The 20652-nt window shown below is 46.0% G+C and overlaps 2 protein-coding genes across 5 annotated transcripts in view; both read right to left on the bottom strand.

Moving 5' to 3' along the window:
• Window positions 1-667: 667 nt before the first annotated feature.
• On the bottom strand, window positions 668-16433 carry HTRA4 (HtrA serine peptidase 4). Its single transcript, NM_001272014.1, has 9 exons — window positions 15953-16433; window positions 15224-15323; window positions 14119-14323; window positions 12706-12900; window positions 12026-12058; window positions 10606-10720; window positions 8616-8673; window positions 7978-8073; window positions 668-875 (listed from the first exon to the last, which is right to left on the bottom strand). Exons 1-9 carry the CDS (start codon window positions 16431-16433, stop codon window positions 710-712), a joined length of 1449 nt encoding a protein of 482 aa, NP_001258943.1. The 3' UTR covers window positions 668-709.
• Window positions 16434-16758: 325 nt separating this feature from the next.
• The window catches only part of PLEKHA2 (pleckstrin homology domain containing A2), an 81464-nt gene continuing 77570 nt past the window's right edge, over window positions 16759-20652 (bottom strand). For all 4 annotated transcript variants that reach the window (NM_001427892.1, NM_001035383.2, NM_001427890.1 and 1 more), the window contains one exon: window positions 16759-20597. In NM_001427892.1, coding sequence (NP_001414821.1) covers window positions 20235-20597 — 363 coding nt within the window. In that variant the 3' untranslated portion in view covers window positions 16759-20234. The remainder of the gene's footprint in view (window positions 20598-20652) is intronic.

Raw genomic sequence — 20652 nt, 5'->3', positions numbered from 1 at the left:
GTTTCCAGGAAGAACTTGGGTAAAGAGGTAAAAGTCTGTAAATTATTAGAGTTTCTATTTTATAGAATATTTTATAGAAGCCCTCCTCACAGAAAAGCTGATGGGAACCAGAGTTGTTTCCACTGCTAGCTGACAACCTGAGAATCTATATTCCTCTGTGACGATCCAAATTTGTTAGTTTCAGTGTGACTTCCAAGTGATGAGCATCCTCTGTATTTACAAACCCTGGCCAAATGTGAGAAACCTGAAAAACTGTTTGAGTAAAGGAATAATATTAAAAATGTGATTTCCTTTGCACTCTGGATTCAGTTTCTTAATATTGGTAGATAGATGTATGTATGTGTGTGTGTGTGGTGTTATATCCAGTTTATGGCTATAGAGAAGTTTTATAGTACTAAAATGTCCTTCCATCAGGATAAATTAGAAACTGCCCGTTTTCAGTTGTTTCCTGTTGTTAAATAAAATTTTATCAGCTCCCCAGACTTCCTGGCACCGTGTCCTTCTACTTCCCTTAGGCTTCTCAGCAGCAGTTGTAACACCCCCAACCTGATGGTTCCGGAATGTGTTTATGTGTGTTTTAAAAGCACACATTTTTCTTCAAAAGAAAGAGATCTTAAAACCCCTTGCCATCACTGGCACATCCTCAATACAAACCAGGTAATGTAGCTTTGGTTTTGTTAGATGATAATTTATCTTTAAAGCAAGGCTTTTAATTGATTATCTCAGGTGTGACTGTCAGGATCAAAGTTTGACTTTTCCGACGAACCAGGAGGGAAAGTGAATCATTGGCCTTAACAGCTTCAATCACATCGGTTGTCGTGGTGACAGGCAGTCCGTTTATGCTGACAATTACATCGTGGTCTTTCAACCCAGAGCTGGGAGGGGAGAAAAAAGGACCATGAAACTGTAAGAGTTTGACTTAACCCCCATCTAGAATTTAATGTCTGTCTCTTAAGGCACTACTATCGTGCTGACATTAAGCATGCAAACCAGGGAACCAGAAATAGCCTCCATCCTTCCAAATATGCCACTTCCCTGGTGGCTCAGATGGTAAGGAGTCTGCCTGCAATGCAGGAGACCTGGGTTCTATCCCTGGGTTGGAAGATCCTAAGGAAATGGCAACCCACTTCAGTAATTCTTACCTGGAAAATCCATTTTTGGAAGAGCCTGGCAGGTTCGTCCATGGGGTTGCAAGAGTTGGACACAACTGAGTGACTTCACTTTCACTTTTCACTTCCAAATATGGGGGCTGTTCTAGTATATGCTACAGAATCACTGGAGAACAACAACCCTACTCACCTTTCTAAAATTCATATTCCACCAGAATCATATGTATGAAATTTGCCCCTCCCATATGTTAGATTTGGTTTGAAATAGCAAGTTGAGCTTTTCTTTTCTGTTAATCCCTGACCTCACTTAACCTGAAACATACCCTCAACCTTACCAATAAACGTGAAAAGCCCAAGCAATACATATTTTTCCAGACAATTACACTCTGATCAGTGGGGTGTTGACAGCCCACTTACCTGCCCCACCTTCACCTACAGTTTATGGACCTGGAGGGTATGCTGAGCTGTACTACAGAAGCAATTTCCAGAAAGTCAAAAACCAATCACGAAGCTCCAAGCTCTAAATATTTAAGGCTTCTTTCCCTCAAAGTTGTGATTATTTTCAGCCTCCAACATATTTGTTTCACATAGAATATATGTTCTAGAAACAAAACTAGTTCCAGATATAAAACAGTACAGTAAATATATAGCCATGTGGACGATCTGTCTTAAAGTCAAAAACAGGCTTGAAGTCAAATGACCACAGGAGACACCATTTGAGGGAATTGGGGAGGGGGGTGCATTGGTGGGATTCCCTGGCAGTCCAGTGGTTAGGACTCTGTGCTTTCACTGCCAGGGGGGCAGGTTATTAGACCCCTGGTCAGGGAACTGAGATCTCATAAGCCGCCAGGTACAGAAGTAAAAAGAGTGAGGAATGGGAAGCTAAGAAGCCCAGGGAAGAAATGATAATGTGGGAGGATTATCAGAGTATGTGGAGTTTATTTTAAAAAAAGAAAAGAGAAATTTAAAGGAAGTGCCTATGAAGAGAAGTTCAAGGGTAGAGCTAAAAGCAGAGAAAACCTTGAGAACAAGGGCAGTTGCAGGGTGGGGGGGGGCGGGGAGGGGGGAGCGAGGTGGGGGCAGTGTGTAGGTGGAGGGGTTGGTGCCTGGTATGGTGCACAAAGAAAGAAGTTAATTCACAATAGTTCTGTAAGTAGAAAAAGAAATCTGTTAAGTATTACTGGATGCAAACTATGCATCAAATATGGGGAAGTGGGGCTCAGACAAATAAGAGAGCTTCCCCCATGACTATCAGCTTGTAAGAAGCTAAAGCAGGATTTCATCCTGGATGTTTCAGACTTGAAAACCCATCTTCTTGCCAGTCACTCTGTCTCTCAGAAACAATAACAGCAGCCGCAAGAGTAAGATAATCCAGGGGCCAAGCCAGGTCCCACATCCCTGCCTTCTGACTGACACAGTATGTAACTTCCAAGGTCATTAACCTCTGCACCCCATTTGCTGCCTCTGTAAAATAACACCTATATCCCCAAATTACTGGGGGCTTGAACAAGTACATCAGATCAGATCAGATCAGTCACTCAGTCGTGTCCGACTCTTTGAGACCCCATGAATCGCAGCACACCAGGCCTCCCTGTCCATCACCAACTCCCGGAGTTCACTGAGACTCACGTCCATCGAGTCAGTGATGCCATCCAGCCATCTCATCCTCTGTCGTCCCCTTCTCTTCCTGCCCCCAGTCCCTCCCAGCATCAGAGTCTTTTCCAATGAGTCAACTCCTCACATGAGGTGGCCAAAGTACTGGACTTTCAGCTTTAGCATCATTCCTTCCAAAGAAATCCCAGGGCTAATCTCCTTTAGAATGGACTGGTTGGATCTCCTTGCAGTCCAAGGGACTCTCAAGAGTCTTCTCCAACACCACAGTGCAAAAACATCAATTCTTCAGCACTCAGCCTTCTTCACAGTCCAACTCTCACATCCATACATGACCACAGGAAAAACCATAGCCTTGACTAGACGAACCTTTGTTGGCAAAGTAATGTCTCTGCTTTTGAATATGCTATCTAGGTTGGTCATAACTTTCCTTCCAAGGAGTAAGCGTCTTTTAATTTCATGGCTGCAGTCACCATCTGCAGTGATTTTGGAGCCCCCCCAGATAAAGTCTGACACTGTTTCCCCATCTATTTCCCATGAAGTGATGGGACCGGATGCCATGATCTTTGTTTTCTGAATGTTGAGCTTTAAGCCAACTTTTTCACTCTCCACTTTCACTTTCATCAAGAAGCTTTTGAGTTCCTCTTCACTTTCTGCCATAAGGGTGGTGTCATCTGCATATCTGAGGTTATTGATATTTCTCCCGGCAATCTTGATCTTGATTCCACTTTGTGTTTCTTCCAGTCCAGAGTTTCTCATGATGTACTCTGCATATAAGTTAAATAAACAGGATGACAATATACAGCCTTGACGAACTCCTTTTCCTATTTGGAACCAGTCTGTTGTTCCATATCCAGTTCTAACTGTTGCTTCCTGACCTGCATACAAATTTCTCAAGAGGCAGATCAAGTGGTCTGGTATTCCCATCTCTTTCAGAATTTTCCACAGTTTCTTGTGATCCACACAGTCAAAGGCTTTCGCATAGTCAATAAAGCAGAAATAGATGTTTTTTGGAACTCTCTTGCTTTTTCTATGATCCAGCAGATGTTGGCAATTTGATCTCTGGTTCCTCTGCCTTTTCTAAAACCAGCCTGAACATCAAGAAGTTCACGGTTCACATATTGCTGAAGCCTGGCTTGGAGAATTTTGAGCATTACTTTACTAGCGTGTGAGATGAGTGCAATTGTGCGGTAGTTTGAGCATTTTTTGGCATTGCCTTTCTTTGGGATTGGAATGAAAACTGACCTTCTCCAGTCCTGTGGCCACTGCTGAGTTTTCCAAATTTGCTGGCATATTGAGTGCAGCACTTTCACAGCATCATCTTTCAGGATTTGAAATAGCTCAACTGGAATTCTATCACCTCCACTAGCTTTGTTCGTAGTGATGCTTTCTAAGGCCCACTTGACTTCACATTCCAGGATGTCTGGCTCTAGGTCAGTGATCACACCATCGTGATTATCTGGGTCGTGAAGATCTTTTTTGTATAGTTCTTTGTGTATTCTTGCCATCTCTTCTTAATATCTTCTTCTGTTAGGTCCATACCATTTCTGTCCTTTATCGAGCTCATCTTTGCATGAAATGTTCCTTTGGTATCTCTGATTTTCTTGAAGAGATCCCTAGACTTTCCCATTCTGTTGTTTTCCTCTATTTCTTTGCATTGATCACTGAAGAAGGCTTTCTTATCTCTTCTTGCTATTCTTTGGAACTCTGCATTCAGATGCTTATATCTTTCTTTTCTCCTTTGCTTTTCACTTCTCTTCTTTTCACAGCTATTTGTAAGGCCTCCCCAGACAGCCATTTTGCTTTTTTGCATTTCTTTTCCATAGGGATGGTCTTGATCCCTGTCTCCTGTACAATGTCACGAACCTCATTCCATAGTTCATCAGGCACTCTATCTATCAGATCTAGGCCCTTAAATCTATTTCTCACTTCCACTGTATAATCATAAGGGATTCGATTTAGGTCATACCTGAATGGTCTAGTGGTTTTCCCTACTTTCTTCAATTTAAGTCTGAATTTGGTCATAAGGAGTTCATGGTCTGAGCCACAGTCAGCTCCTGGTCTTGTTTTTGCTGACTGTATAGAGCTTCTCCATCTTTGGCTGCAAAGAATATAATCAATCTGATTTCAGTGTTGACCATCTGGTGATGTCCATGTATAGAGTCTTCTCTTGTGTTGTTGGAAGAGGGTGTTTGCTATGACCAGTGCATTTTCTTGGCAAAACTCTATCAGTCTTTGCCCTGCTTCATTCCGTATTCCAAGGCCAAATTTGCCTGTTACTCCAGGTGTTTCTTGACTTCCTACTTTTGCATTCCAGTCCCCTATAATGAAAAGGACATCTTTTTTGGGTGTTAGTTCTAAAAGGTCTTGTAGGTCTTCATAGAACCGTTCAACTTCAGCTTCTTCAGCGTTACTGGTTGGGGCATAGTTTTACATATTTACATAGTTTTACATAGATTACTGTAATATTGAATGGTTTGCCTTACAAATGAACAGAGATCATTCTGTTGTTTTTGAGACTGCATCCAAGTACTGCATTTCGGACTCTTTTGTTGACCATGATGGCCACTCCATTTCTTCTGAGGGATTCCTGCCCACAGTAGTAGACATAATGGTCATCTGAGTTAAATTCACCCATTCCAGTCCATTTCAGTTCGCTGATTCCTAGAATGTCGATGTTCCCTCTTGCCATCTCTTGTTTGACCACTTCCAATTTGCCTTGATTCATGGACCTGACATTCCAGGTTCCTATGCAATATTGCTCTTTACAGCATCGGACCTTGCTTCTATCACCAGTCACATCCACAGCTGGGTATTGTTTTTGCTTTGGCTCCATCCCTTCATCTTTCTGGAGTTATTTCTCCACTGATCTCCAGTAGCATATTGGGCACCTACTGACCTGGGGAGTTCCTCTTTCAGTATCCTATCATTTTGCCTTTTCATACTGTTCATGGGGTTCTCAAGGCAAGAATACTGAAGTGGTTTGCCATTCCCTTCTCCAGTGGACCACATTCTGTCAGACCTCTCCACCATGACCCACCCGTCTTGGGTTGCCCCATGGGCATGGCTTGGTTTCATTGAGTTAGACAAGGCTGTGGTCCTAGTGTGATTAAATTGACTAGTTTTCTGTGAGTATGGTTTCAGTGTGTTTGCCCTCTGATGCTCTCTTGCAATGCCTACCGTCTTACTTGGGTTTCTCTTACCTTGGGCCTGGGGTATCTCTTCACGGCTGCTCCAGCAAAGCGCAGCCATTGCTCCTTACCCTGGACGAGGGGTATCTCCTCACCGCCGCCCTTCCTGACCTTCAATGTGGGATAGCTCCTCTAGGCCCTCAGACCCTTTAAATGATGCCTGACACAGTAAGTGGTTGATAAATGCCAGCTGTTATTACCGGAAGTGTAATCACTATTATAAGTGGGTGACACCAGGAAGATTTCCAGTTTATCAGAGACTTCAAGGCAGCAGCAATTCCCACCGTGTAACGTGCACCTGAATCCCCTGAAGATCTTATTTAAAAAGCAGATTCTGATTCTTTCTAAACTTTTTATTTTATATTGGAGTATGTTGTGTTAGTTTTGGTGTACAGCAAAGTGATTCAGTTACGCCTAGACACGTATCTATTCTTTTTCAAATTCTTTTCCAGCGGTACTCCTGTCATTCTAAAAAGCTCTGGCTAATGCCATTGTTGCTGGTCTACAGACCAAATTTTGAGGAGCAAGGACTGAAGAGCTGAAAGAAATAGCTTTGGCCTTGAACCAGAAGTTAAAAATAAGTGGGGGCAGGGACCCAGAAAGCCTAGAAAAGCCAATGGCAAGTCAAATATAGTAACTGGAAGCCTAACACTTAGCTGTTCTGAACAGTTAGTACCCTATAGATTCTTGCCCTATGAAAAGAGTTAACATAATCTAAGCAGACTGTTGAGCCCTTAAAAAAACAAAAATGGTGAGGGAAGGATATGCAAGAAGCATAAGAGAGAGACCAGGAGAATAACTGTAGACCGAGTCATCTTTTCTCTCAGTAGTTACTGGAAATCTCTCAAAATGTCTCTAGCCTTTGCTTTATTCACTTTATGTACTTGTTTAGTGCTGGCCTCTGATAGTGTCAGAGAATTGATTAGTGTCATCCAGGATTTCAAAGTACCTAGAATATGTTCCTAAACTCCTAACCCTCCAGATTCTTCTGATTCTTATTAAGTAAGGTAGCAAAAGAGTAGATTTGGCAATTCTAGCAAAATTAGTTTAAATTTATGTGGACTGGTAGCCACATTAAAAAAAAGTTTTTCTCTAATTTTTAAACAGATGGAACTAACATATAAAAATGTACTTTAATGTCTTAGCTGTATATATAAAATATCATTTTAACATGTCATATTTTAATAATTATTATACATATTTTACACTCTTTGAAATCTTCTAGAAACAGCATATGCTGCTAAGTTGCTTCAGTCGTGTCCGACTCTGTGCGACCCCATAGACAGCAACCTACCAGGCTCCCCCGTCCCTGGGATTCTCCAGGCAAGAACACTGGAGTGGGTTGCCATTTCTTTCTCCAATGCATGAAAGTGAAAAGTGAAAGTGAAGTCGCTTAGTCGTGTCTGACCCTCAGCAACCCCATGGACTGCAGCCTTCCAGGCTCTTCTGTCCATGGGATTTTCCAGGCAAGAGTACTGGAGTGGGGTGCCATTTCCTTCTCTGAGAAACAGCGTATACCTGATGATAATTTCTTCCACAGTGCAGTTATTAAAGTAAAATGCAATCTTCCCAGAACAACAACAAAAAAAGGTATGCTTCATGGGAAAACATTTTACATTGCTTCTGTTCTGTTTTGTTTTAATTCAATTATCAATTAAAATTAAGTAAAATGCAAAATGGGGTTACCCAGGTGGCTAGAGGTAAAGAACCTACCTGCCAATGCAGGAGACCTTAAGAGAAGCAAGTTTGATCCCTGGCTTGGGAAGATCTCCTGGAGAAGGAAATGGCAACCTACTCCAGTATTCTTGCCTGGAGAATCCCATGGACAGAGGGGCCTGGTGGACTGCAGTCCGCAGGGTCATAAAGAGCCGGAGAGGACTGAAGCGACTTAGCATGCAAGCATGCAGAAAACGTAAAATGCAGTCAGTCACACCCCTCAGGTGTTCAGTAGCCTCTGCAGGTGGAGCCCACAGTACGGGACAGGACCCTGGATCCTACACACGTTTACCACGGGACACATCTAGTGAGAAGGGAGGAGCCTGGGCTGGGGCCTGCACTGCTCTTACCTTTCAGCAGCTGTTCCTTGAATCACCTCATGTACAAAAACCCCAGAAGCCACGTCAGGGAATTCTGGATCTTGCCTTTTCATTTCTTGAAGCAGACTAGGAAGAGAGACAAGAGTTTCCCCAGGAGGTTAGGAAGCACAGTGAACTAGCTCTGGCCCACCCCTAGCTCTCATCGGGGACTCTCTGCTCTGCCCAAGGCTCACACCCAGGGGACAAGGACACCATCTAGCTGGTCACAGGGCCACAGTCATTCTTCCCCTGATTCTCGGTGCCAAAGCCTAGAACCACTGGACGTTATAAAGTGTGGCCCTAGTGTGACTTCCCTGACTGTCCAGTGGTTAAGACTCTGAATTTCCACTGCAAGGGGGACAGGTTCAATCCCTGGTCGGGGAACAAAGTTCCCATGTGCCACGTGGTGCAGCCAAAAGGAAAGTAAATTAAAAAAATACAGCCACAAGTGAAAGAGTCCCGTGGAAAGTACAGTGCGTTGGTGCCGGCAGACGCGGTCACCGACTCCATGACAAGTGGTAGGTGATTCATCCACTGCTGACCACATCCTCTACCTTCCCCGTTCAGACTCTCTATCTGTAACTTTTGCTTCTGAAATACAACCCAGACATAGTCAAGCCTGTGCTTACTTCATTGTGAGGGGTAGCATGCGCAGACCCAGATATTTCTTCTGTGAGAGAGCCTTTCCTGGAAAGGAAAATTATAATGTGTTACTGACAACAAGACCTCTCTCCTTTTGGCAGAGCTTAAAAGACCCGGAGTCACAGAATATTCCTTCCAATTATAACTGCCCTCTCAGGCTGTCAGCCAAGACAAACGTGCTTCAGAGAACCTTCGTCATTAGCGCAGGCTCACCGCCCCACCTCCAGCCCCAGGCTTTCCTTTCCACAGCAATTCAATCCGAATATTTCTGGGTACACCTCATGCCAGGCCTTGTGCCTGGCCCCCAGTATTGCTGCCTGGCCCCACTGTGATCGGAGTCGGGTCTAACATGAAACATGACTCTCTCTTCTGCAGTACTCAAAGGAGTGTCTCCACCACAGGTAAGGCCTTTGAGGGCTCCTGAAAAGCACTGGGGGGAAGAAAAAGGTGAAAAGTGAAAGTGTTAGTTGCTCAGTTCAGTCTCTCAGTCGTGTCCGACTCTTTGTAACCCCATGAATCACAGCACGCCAGGCCTCCCTGTCCATCACCAACACCCAGAGTTCACCCAAACTCATGTCCATAGAATTGGTGATGCCATCCAGCCATCTCATCCTCTGTCGTCCCCTTCTCCTCCTGCCCCCAATCCCTCCCAGCATCAGAGTCTTTTCCAATGAGTCAAGTCTTCGCATGAGGTGGCCAAAGTATTGGAGTTTCAGCTTCAGCATCAGTCCTTCCAATGAACACCCAGGACTGATATCCATTAGGATGGACTGGTTGGATCTCCTTGTAGTCCAAGGGACTCTCAAGAGTCTTCTCCAACACCACAGTTCAAAAGCATCGATTCTTTGGTGCTCAGCTTTCTTCACAGTCCAACTCTCACATCCATACATGACCACTGGAAAAACCATAGCCTTGAATAGACAGACCTTTGTTGGCAAGGTAACATCTCTGCTTTTGAATATGCTGTCTAGGTTGGTCATAACTTTCCTTCTAAGGAGTAAGCGTCTTTTAATTTTATGGCTGCAATCACCATCTGCAATGATTTTGGAGCCCCAAAAAATAAAGTCAGCCACTGTTTCCACTGTTTCCCCATCTATTTCCCAAGAAGCGATGGGACCAGATGCCATGATCTTTGTTTTCTGAATGTTGCACTTTGGACGGAGATCTAACCAGTCCATTCTAAAGGAGATCAGTCCTGGGTGTTCTTTGGAAAGAATGATGCTAAAGCTGAAACTCCAGTACTTTGGCCACCTCATGCGAAGAGTTGACTCATTGGAAAAGACTGATGCTAGGAGGGATTGGGGGCAAGAGGAGAAGGGGACCACAGAGGATGAGATGGTGGGATGGCATCACTGACTCGATGGACATGAGTTTGAGTGAACTCCAGGAGTTGGTGATGGACAGGGAGGCCTGGTGTGCTGCGATTCATGGGGTCACAAAGAGTCGGACACGACTGAGTGACTGAACTGAACTGAAGCCAACTTTTTCACTCTCCTCTTTCACTTTCATCAAGAGGCTGTTTAGTTCCACTTTACTTTCTACCATAAGGGTGGTGTCATCTGCATATCTGAGGTTATTGATATTTCTCCCAGCAATCTTGATTCCAGCTTGTGCTTCTTCCAGCCCAGCATTTCTCATGATGAACTCTGCATATAAGTTAAATAAGCAGGGTGACAATACTTGACGCACTCCTTTTCCTATTTGGAACCAGTCTGTTGTTCCATGTCCAGTTCTAACTGTTGCTTCCTGACCTACATATAGGTTTCTCAAGAGCCTTAGTTGCTCAGTCACATCCAGTTCTTGGCAACCCTATGGACTGTAGCCCGCCAGACTCCTCTGTCCATGGAATTCTCCAGGCAAGAATCTTCCCTGACCCAGGGATCAAAGCTGGGTTTCTTGCATTGCAGGCATATTCTTTACTATCTGAGTCACCAGGAAGCCTGGAGGGGAAGAAAAGTCCGAACCAACTCCCCTTACCTTTCAGCTGGCGCTCATGGAATTCGGCCAAGAACTGCCGAATGCGATCCGAGGGAATTGCAAAGGAGATTCCTGCAGTCACCTTCAGTGTGTTTATGCCAATCACATCACCATCCTGCCAAAGGAGGGGACATCGCTCAGCTGCCCAGCTGTGCAGACTGAACAGGCAAAGGAAGGAGAGAGCTTAGGGATGCTTAGGGTGGAGCAGCAGGTGGCATCTTAGAGGACCAGCAGTGTGGCGGGTTACAGAGGGGGCCTACTCCAGTACAGATTCCTGCTGAGGAGTTTGGGGTTTTAATCCTGAGCTCACTTTTTTTTTTCTTGCTCAAATTACATTGATTTTTCAAAGTGAGCCACAGTTTATATTTCAACACAGATATGAGGATAAGGAATATATGCCTTTCCATTCCTTAAATGAGACTAAAAATAAACATGGAAAAGGCAAAAAGCTGTTGACTTTCAGTCACACTTCAATGAAACTATTCAGAAGATTCAGCAAATTGACCTTAGGAACAAAGCTCCCCTAAACATAAATTATGAAGTGGGAAATACTTTTTCTGAATTTCATCATCCCTTAGCTTTTGTTACGTAATGGGCAGGAGAAAAAAAAAAAAAGACTTCCTATCACACTGAAATACAGATTATAATTCAATAGGTCTGGAGTGTGACTTGAAATTCAGCATTTCATCTCCGCTCTAGTAAATTCATTGTCTACTGGAAAAAGCAGGCCCCAAACCACGTGCAATGTTATAAGTAAAAAGTGCTCAGTGATTTCACACCCAAGGCATCCTCCTACAAGCAAATGTAGCATGTAAAGAGGAACCAAAAACGACCCACTCAAAGGGACTCAGAGGCCACGGTCACAGGCTGTGTTTCAGACAGCACTGGCCTCTCACGTTGCCACATGTATTTGAGCAACTGGAAACCCTGGCATTGCCACCAGGGATGTTGATTAAAATTTAAGAATTAAATACATGAGAGAGCAATGTTGTTGATGCCTTTATCGTCTCTACGCAGGTCAATACTAAATTAGCATTTTGGGGTGAGAGTTAGTTCTTCACATGTGGAAGCAGGAGGTCATCAGGGATATACATTCCACAGTACAGTGGTCGTTTGACATAATTTGGGTTTAGTACCCAGGACTTTTGTTAAGTACCCAAGGAAAGCAGAGAACACGTGGAAGAGATGTAAGTAGGTGTGAAGGAAACTCTGGCACCCTCAACTGGATGAGCTCACACACCAGGATGACAAACCCATCGTAGATCTGAAATTGTCCTAACTCTTCACTTACGGTGCAGTAATAGAAAAGCACCAGACCACACGTCTCCACACAGGAGCAACATGGCCATCTGCACCATGAAATGTCAAGTCTCTGAAAGCCAGGAAGAGGTGTGAGGCAACAAATAAAGTGGCTACTTACCAAGTTCACTAGAGGCCCCCCAGAATTCCCGTGCTGAAGACAGAATTGGAAAAAGCCATCAGTACTTTTTTCCTGGTCACATCTACATAGTCCCTAAAGAGGTTTATCAAAAGCAGCCTGCTCTAGTGAGCCCCTGTTCCCGCAGGGCAGGCAAAGGCAAGCTGCATCATCATCAATTCCGAAATCAGTGCAGGTAAAGAACGATAGGGAGAGGGGACTTCCCTGGTGGTCCAGAGGCTAAGACTCTGCACTACCAAGGCAGGAGGGCCCAGTTCCATCCCTCGTCAGGGAACTAGACTCCACATGCCCCAACTAGATCCCAAGGGCCACAACTAAGACTCAGACAGATAGATAAATAAATAAACAAATAAACGAATATCTTAAAATTAAAAAAAAGAACAACAGCAAGGGGACCACCACTTCCTATGGCAGTGGTGACCTCTGTGACAGACCCTAAGAGACCATCCAGTATCGTGGATGCCAGTTATCACATCTCACAGGCTGACCTCTAACAGCATGGCACTCCAGCCCTCCCACGAGGGTAGACCTGATCTCTGGACATCCCTGAAAGGCCGAAGGGAAACAAAGGTACCCTGAAGTGTTCTTCTCACTGCATTGCCGGTGAGATCTTACTGGCCACTGCATCTTACAGGCTGAGGACAGCCACCCCCGTGACTTACATTAATTATGGCATCCGTCTGGATATAATCCATGTCTGAATCCTTCAGCCCAAGCTCTTTGCCCCCTCGCTGGGTGGTGCTGACAATTCCTGCCGTCACTGTGTTCTGCAGTGAAAACGGGCTCCCCAAGGCCACCACGAACTCGCCAGCTCGCAGGTCAGATGACTTTCCCAGCAGCAATACAGGGAGGTCAGCCTGTATGTGGGTGAGGAGGGATGAGATGGATAAATCAAGAATGGACTCAATCAGCGTTTGTGTATAACATATAAATGACACGGGCACTACCATTTTAGCACCCAGAATCTAAGAATCGACCACACACCTCGGTTCTACAACTGCCTGAGGCTTCTTCCTTACACTCCGACTACACCAGACTCTCACTTGTTAAGATGATCAGACGATCTCTAAAATATACAATCACTGCTTGTAGAAATGATAAGTAAACAAAGTGAAGTTAATTGATGAAATATAAACCGATGTTAGCAGTTTACTCAGCCCGAATCCAGCTCACAAGTTTGCAAAGTTAACAAGCCATGAACAGAAAGGAGGTCACCCAAAGCAGTCTTTCTCTTTAACTGTGCACATGAACCTCTTGGGAATCATACGAAGAGGTAGGTTCTCACAGACGTAGCGAATGGACATGTGGACACAGGGTGGGAAGGAGAGGGTGGAACGAATCAGGAGAGCAGCTCTGACACATACACACCGCCATGTGTGAAAGAGAGAGCTAGTGGGAAGCTGTGGCATAGCACTGGGAGCTCAGCTCGGTGCTCTGTGATGACCTAGAGGGGTGAGACGGTGGAGGGAGTGGGAGGGAGGCTCCTGATGGAGGGGATGTACGTACACAAATAGCTGATTGACTTTGCCGCAGGCAAAACTAATACAACTTGTAAAGTTTAAAAATAAAATAAAATTAAAAAAAAAAAAAACTAAAGAGAAAGAAAATAAAAGAGAGCATAGTACCATAGGATTATAGAGGTGAATAAAATAAAAAAAGAAAAGGCAGGTTCTGATTCAGTCGATCTGAGTTGTCTAAACACTTCTCAGATGATGTCAGTACTGCCGGGATGTGGACCACTTTGCATAGAAGGAACTCAAAGCACATCTTAGCAGCTTGGAATCCACTACAGTCATGTCTGGTGTTCTAAGACAGCAGAGAAATAAGTTTCCCAGAAGCAGGCTCTGTTGGAGAAGGAACTGAAGGAGAAAAAAAGACAGCTGTGTAGTTAATAGAAATTGCTAGGGATGGACAGATGGGCATGGGAAAAAATAAAAAAAAAGGAGTGACGAACAGAAAGAAAGAGAACAGGGGTGGGAGACGAAGGAAACATATAGCAAGAAGAAAAGATGTGTGATCGGGTGGGGAAGAAAAGACCAGCAAGTTGATGAAAATCCCCAAATACGCAGACTCACATTTGGCTCAATCTTGATCAGGGCAAGATCCAGTTTATGGTCAACGTCCTTGACGGTGGCTTCATACTGGACCCCACTCTGCAGCTCCACCTGGATCCGCTGCTGGTTAGTGAGGACGTGGGCGTTGGTAACAATGAGCCCATCCTCAGACACTATGAACCCAGAGGCACTGGACACAGGAACATCCTCACTGCCGAGAGGTGACCTGTCTCAGCAAGACAATAGCATAAGCCAAGGGCAGGCAAATCAGGGCATCCGCTGTAATCTGGAAGCACGAGAAACCTGGCGTTTATCAAACATTCTCTCACTCTAGCTTCCTCAGACATTGTACTTCTCCCTGTTTCCATTCTCTCCACGTTAACCGGACTCTGTGTGTTCAGTGCCCTGGCCATCCCTTAGGAACAGGACTGAGAGCTGATTCCAATTCTCCTTTTCCAGGAATGCCCCCGTCTTGCTGCTCAAAGTAGCTGTCCTCTGCTTCAAAGAGGACTAACCTAATCGTGGAGAAGGAAATGACAACCCACTCCAATATTCTTGCCTGAGAAATCCCACAGGCAGAGGAGCCCGGCATGGGGTCGCAAAAGAGTCAGACACGACTCAGCGACTAAACCCAATCCTGGGGGCAAAAGTGGATCTAGTGCCACTTTATCCAGCACCCAAGAAAGGAGGGAGCCAGAGAAGTCTGGTCCCTGCCTATTTTCCACTCCGAACTGGCCTAGAACTGACATATGACAAGTTTCTCTTGCCCTCTGGGTCTGGGATTCCTTTCATGCAGAAGATGCCAGGCAAGATCACCATCGAGAAGCCTCCTGGCTCTTGCATTTGACCTCGAATTTGTCTGAGGGAGAGAAATAGCTCAGGTTTGCAAGTAGGAATCCTTATGACTAGGGCTTTTTGGCGAAACGACCAACAGATTATACAAGGTCTTTGAGCCCCTTGATTTTCTCAGGGCGGTTTTTAAGACTGAGTGATGCTGGGAGAACTAACTGATGCTGGAAGGGCGGATGCGGTGGGAGTGGGGGCGGGGAGGGGGGGGCGGATGGAGCAGAGAGGCTCTCAGGAAACTTAGCCCAGGATTCTAGCTTCCTCCTCAGACCCCTTTTACCTGCGGAACAGCTGTAAATGGACCACGGACGGGGCCACCTTCTCCACCACTGAGGCGATGAAGTTGAACTTGTTCCTGAGCCAGCCTGCACTTCCGGTCCCTGCGAAGAGATGCTTTATTCTTGGGGCAGGGGTTGGAGGAGTAGGACCCTGGCTGCCTGGCCGCATGGAGTATCACCTCTTAAATCTCCCGTCCTCTCTCCCGTTTCCCTCCCTTTCCTCTCTACCGTCTCCCCCATGAGGATACACCTTGAGGAGACCAGACCTGTCATCCTGATTGGGAAATTACTTAAAAGGGAAGACGGTGGTCAACAGCTATGGGGAGGAAATTGGGGAGCAACCACATGGGAGCCGGTAAGCAGACACCAAACTTCAGGAGCATGCGTGCTCAGTCGTGTCCGACTCTTTGCTACCCCATTGGCTGTAGCCCACCAGGCCTCCTCTGTCCATGGGATTCTCCAGACAAGAACACTGGAGTGGGTTGCCATGCCCTCCTCCAGGGGATCTTCCCCACCCAGGGATCGAACCCTCATCTCTTGCGTCTCCTGCATTGGCAGGAGAATTCTTTACCCCTGAGCCGCCACACTTAAGGAGGGAATAAAATCGGGAGCTCGGAGGCACTGACTCCCTTTGGCAAAGCAGCCGGGAGGAGCCGGCTGCAAACCCCGCGACGGGAACTCACTGGTTAAAGAAGCGAGAAGGGGGCGCCGAGAGCGCGCCCGCGGCTCACCTGGGTCCCCACAGTCCCCCTTCTGCACCGGCACTGCCGGGAGCGCACCACGGAGGCGCGCGGCGCGGTTCTCGGCGCGGAGCGCGCACAGGCTGCGGTAGGTCCGCCCGTCGCTGCCGCACACTGTCGCCCCCGCCGCCGGGCAGCCGCAGGTGCCCAGCGGGCGGCCGCCGAGGAGCCGGGGCGCGCGCGGCGCGAGGCACTGCAGTCCCGGGGCGCACGGCCGGCCCAGCGGCCCGCCGCAAGCCTCGCCCTCGGCCGCGGCGCAGACCCGGCAGCACCCGCAGCGGTCGAGCACCGGCGCGGTCCCCACCGAGCACCGGGGCAGCGGGGGGCAGCGCGTGGGTTCGCAGGCCGCTGGGCAGCGCGGCACGGGCCAGGCCCGTCCGGCCTGGACCCCGCGCCCACTTGGCGCGGGTAGCAGCAGCCACAGCAGAACGAAGGGTCCGAGCCCGGCAGGCCGCTGCAGGGGTCTGGCCATCCTACTCGCCTCCCACCTTCCCTCTGGACCCTCTCAGATGAGCAGCAGTCTCCGGACTGGAGTGCTGCCTTCGCCAGCCCCTGACTTTAAGGGGCAGAGCCTGGCAGCCCTTTCCACACACGCCCTGTAACCCCCCTTTCAACCCATCCCGTCCAGTCCCAGGAGATGGAGACATGTCCTCGGCCCTTCCCCGACGCCCCCCCCCTCCCCCGCCCTCCCAGGGACCCACCTCATGAAACCAGTAACACCCAGAACGGGGTTAGACTGACAAGACACATCACCCACCCACTGACAGACGGTCAGCGTTAGGAAAACATGCACCATATTTCAGTATTTCACGTGGTTTTATTACAAAACAAGCAACAAAACAGTTTTAGAAAATTATTTTTGCTACATACCAATTAGGAGATCACATAAAATGAGAAGCTTAAGAGTTTCCATGCACTCAGCTCAGCCTGCAAGTCAGTGCATTTCAGCTGAAACAGACTGGTTCAAAACACAGGATCATACCACACCTTCTGGAACAGCAGGTAAGGGGTCAAACAGTATGGTTTTTGGCCAAATATTCGCTTTATTCAAACTCTACCAGGCATGAGTGACTGTAATTCACTACTGCAGGCAATAACACAGAGAGAAAAAGGAAGTAAGGGAAAAGAAAGCGATGGCTGGTAGAAACTATTTCTGACATGTTGGAAGCTCATAAACAAAGCTAATTTGGGAAACTCAATTTCCAAAACACTAGTTACTACCTCCTTATGTCTATCTGGTTAACAGTGAAAACAAACATATCAAATCTCACAGTTCAGCTACTGAATCTGCCACTTATGTATTGGATCCTTTTAGTCCATACAGACCACAATTACATTGTGGGGGAGGGGAGGTAAGAAAAACCAAAACACTACCTTCTGCTTCAAGTGAACTACGAAGTTGGACTCTCTGGGAGCCCAGCATTCTATTCAGAAACCAATGTGTGCCTCTTCTGTTTTCACGACATCTTAGTAAGACTGTCATCTCACAGAATGCAAAAGGCCATTCTAAGTTCACCAGCCATCAGCTGACTCTGAGCTAGCAAATCCTTAACTTTCAAGAACCTGAAACTGTTAGACACAGTGGGTGAAGACCACATCTAAAATCTTATGAAAAACAGCAACTCAGAAAATGCTTTTATCCCATACACACACAAAAATGCAGTACCTTTTTTGGTTCCTTTTTTTAAAGAAACAAGACTTATTCCAGAGCCTTTATGCACTTAACTACTAACCGATCCTGCCCTGTTTTTCCCGTTTGGTTCCACTTTTCACATTTCAAACCAAACACTTTGGTCGTATATGCACCATCTTTGGCTCACACGTGTAGTGACGTTAAAAGGTATGATGTGAAATTAACCAGAGGCTAAGAAACAATGGACACAAAAGGAATTCTGAAATGAGATTTGGCAAGGAGCATGCCTCTAGGCTTCACTGAAGATAATTATATTTATCTGGTATTGGAGCTACATTAACAACATTCTAACTTGGAATTCCCAAGTATCTGCCAACTAGAATCCTTGTTTTCCCTCTATCATGGTAATACAATCTGGATTTATAAGTATGTTTAATTTAATACATTCTCAAAACAGCTCTTACTAAGAAACAGATCAGCTTACTGTAACGGCCAATTAATTTAGCTGTAGTAATCTAGCAGAGAGCTTACTGAAAAGAGAGGAGGAAATCGGTAGATTTTCACATCTGACACATCAAGAGATGACATCTTTCCATGAGTCAGGGAATGTATAAGAGATCTCAAAAGTTCCTAATTTATTTTTATAGTTCCATATCTCTGTGCACTTTCTTTGACCTAGCCAAAGAATTTTCTTGTGGGAACTTTGAAGATGAAACCTGAGACAAAGAACTTGAAGAATTGGGAATGGCTTCTTGAAATCAGGTGACTTGAAATATGTTGTCACCTGATTACTCATAAATAAATAAGCCCCAAACAAGGGGTTTTTAAGACAAAAGTATACAAGAGGCTGCAGAATAAAGAGAAAGAGAGTGAAATTCAGGGTAGATTTCCTTTTTCAAACCAGGACCAGTGAGCCAAACAATTTAAGTGAAGCTTATCTCTAAAGTAGGTTCAGTCAAGAAAAGTTCACAACCTGACAAGGAAACTACCCTGCCTGAAAGAAACAGATTTCCCTCAAGCCACTAAGGATTTTCTGACTACATGTTTTTTGCTGCAGTTGGATGTGAACATCGTGGGGAAGGGACTGACTTAGGTAAAAATGCTTCTCTTAGTCTCCTGCTATACTTGTTAACTTTTAATTTAAAGACAAAAATTAACTGATCTAGCTGATACAAAGTTATAGACAGAAATGAGTCAAATTCCCTCCCTTTAGGGAACCCTGGTAGCAGTTCACCACATAAGCTGGACAGACAGATTCCTCCAGGAACCTGGAAATAGCATCTCTTGACAAATGGAAGAAGGTACATCCTAAAATACAGGATGGGAAATACAATCTATGCTCTTCTACCTGGGAAATCTCTAGCCAGCAATGCAGAGCCTCTAAATCAATGTTTCTATGCACAGTTTCTATTTTTGTTAAAAATATAAATATCTCTCAAGGCTATCTTTGTTATCTCCTCGGTGTTAAGCACACAGAACCTCATCAGATGATGAGGTGTCATCATGCAAGTACAGACACAAGGCATCATCCAAAAGGCGACACAAAGAACAGAAAGAAATCTAATCTGCCAGGTATACATGTACAGCACTGAAAACTAGACTAGTATCAGCCCATGAAAGAAGAGTTGAGAGGCCAGGACCCGAGATAATCTGTCTTTGCTAAAAGAGACTTTTTCCTCTGTAGGGAAAACATGAATCAAAGCATTTTAGCTGGGTGAACTAAATTCCATCTCTTCCTGGCATCTGCTTTACAGCAACTCTCAAACTCTAAGATAGAGATCTGATGGATCACACAAGTGAATTACCATACACTCATCAACCATCCACGCATTTCAGTTAACACCATGTCAAGGGCAATATCTGTTTTGTTCTCAACACTGAACACTGATAAGCCCATCCTAAGGGTCTGACACAGAAATGGGGCGGGCAGGTCTGTCTCTCATGGCGACAGTATTCGGGGTCAAAGAACATCTCAAAGAGAAAAGAGTAATTCTCAAAATTGGCTGATGCACTAGGGTTGAATTATTCCCCCATATCTTCAAAAGGCCCCTATTTCTTCCCTTATGGCAGTCCCCTGGAGTGGGGGAATCTCCCTGGTTGACATTTGGGGCCTCCCACAAGCCCCCAGATTTTAAGACTGTCCCTTAGAAAGTATCCTGACCAAGCTGGAGCCTGGGTCCCCCACCCCCCTAACCACCACCACCCCCTCTACCCTTTCAGTTGGGTTAGTTACCACTCTCCCACTTCACAGTCAAACTTCCGCCAATGTATAAGAACAAGATAAGACCAGATGACTGGCCTCAAGGTTCTGTGCCTGGCCTGAAAACAAAGGGAAGAAGCTAAGACAAAGACAAGGAACTAAAAATTGGTTAGGAATGAAACTGGACTTCCAACCTCCTCTCACCAGGTGGACTGTGGAAGAGTCGAGCAAGAGGCACACTGAGCAAGCCTAGAGGTCTAACCTAGTGACCTTCCTAAATGAAAAACACTGCATTCATTTTCTTTAAAAAGTCAGCTGGATTCCCACTCCACAGGGATGCAAGTGCCAGGAAGGTCTCGGATTGTCCTGCATCAGATGGAGACACTGAGTCACGGCCCCTTAACTGAGCCCACCCCCTCCCTGCCAGGCACCGCGCCTCATCACACATCAGAGGTCCGTATATTTTCGTCATCGAGGTTGAACACAAATGGCTTCTCCTTGGGGTGCTGGGGTTCCGATCGGTGTCTTATCCGGGAGCTGGGCAGCACCGCAGACGTACTGCTCTCCCCAAGTCGAGGCGTGAACAAAGAGTCCTCAGCAGTCTCTTCGGTGGGAAGCAGCTTTTCCCCGGCCTGGGGGACGGGTGTCCAGGGCTGCCAAGAGGAGGCCAGGGAGGGGGCTTTGCAGAGGGTCTTTCTCTCCTCCCCAGGTGCCCGCCCTCTGCACAAGATAGAGTTGGGCCCCCCTGAGAGGCTGGAGCTTCCGGGGCGGGTCAAAGAAATGGACCGAGAAAAGGACATCTCCTGTGGAAAATAAAAGAGGGAGGGGGAAAAAAAGAAAAGTAAAAGGTTTCCTGAC

Source organism: Bos taurus, chromosome 27, assembly GCF_002263795.3.
Source record: "Bos taurus isolate L1 Dominette 01449 registration number 42190680 breed Hereford chromosome 27, ARS-UCD2.0, whole genome shotgun sequence".
In the NCBI taxonomy this organism is placed as follows: Eukaryota; Metazoa; Chordata; class Mammalia; order Artiodactyla; family Bovidae; genus Bos; species Bos taurus.
The sequence above is the reverse complement of the archived record's forward strand: the minus strand, read 5'-3'. Positions and strand labels throughout refer to the sequence as shown.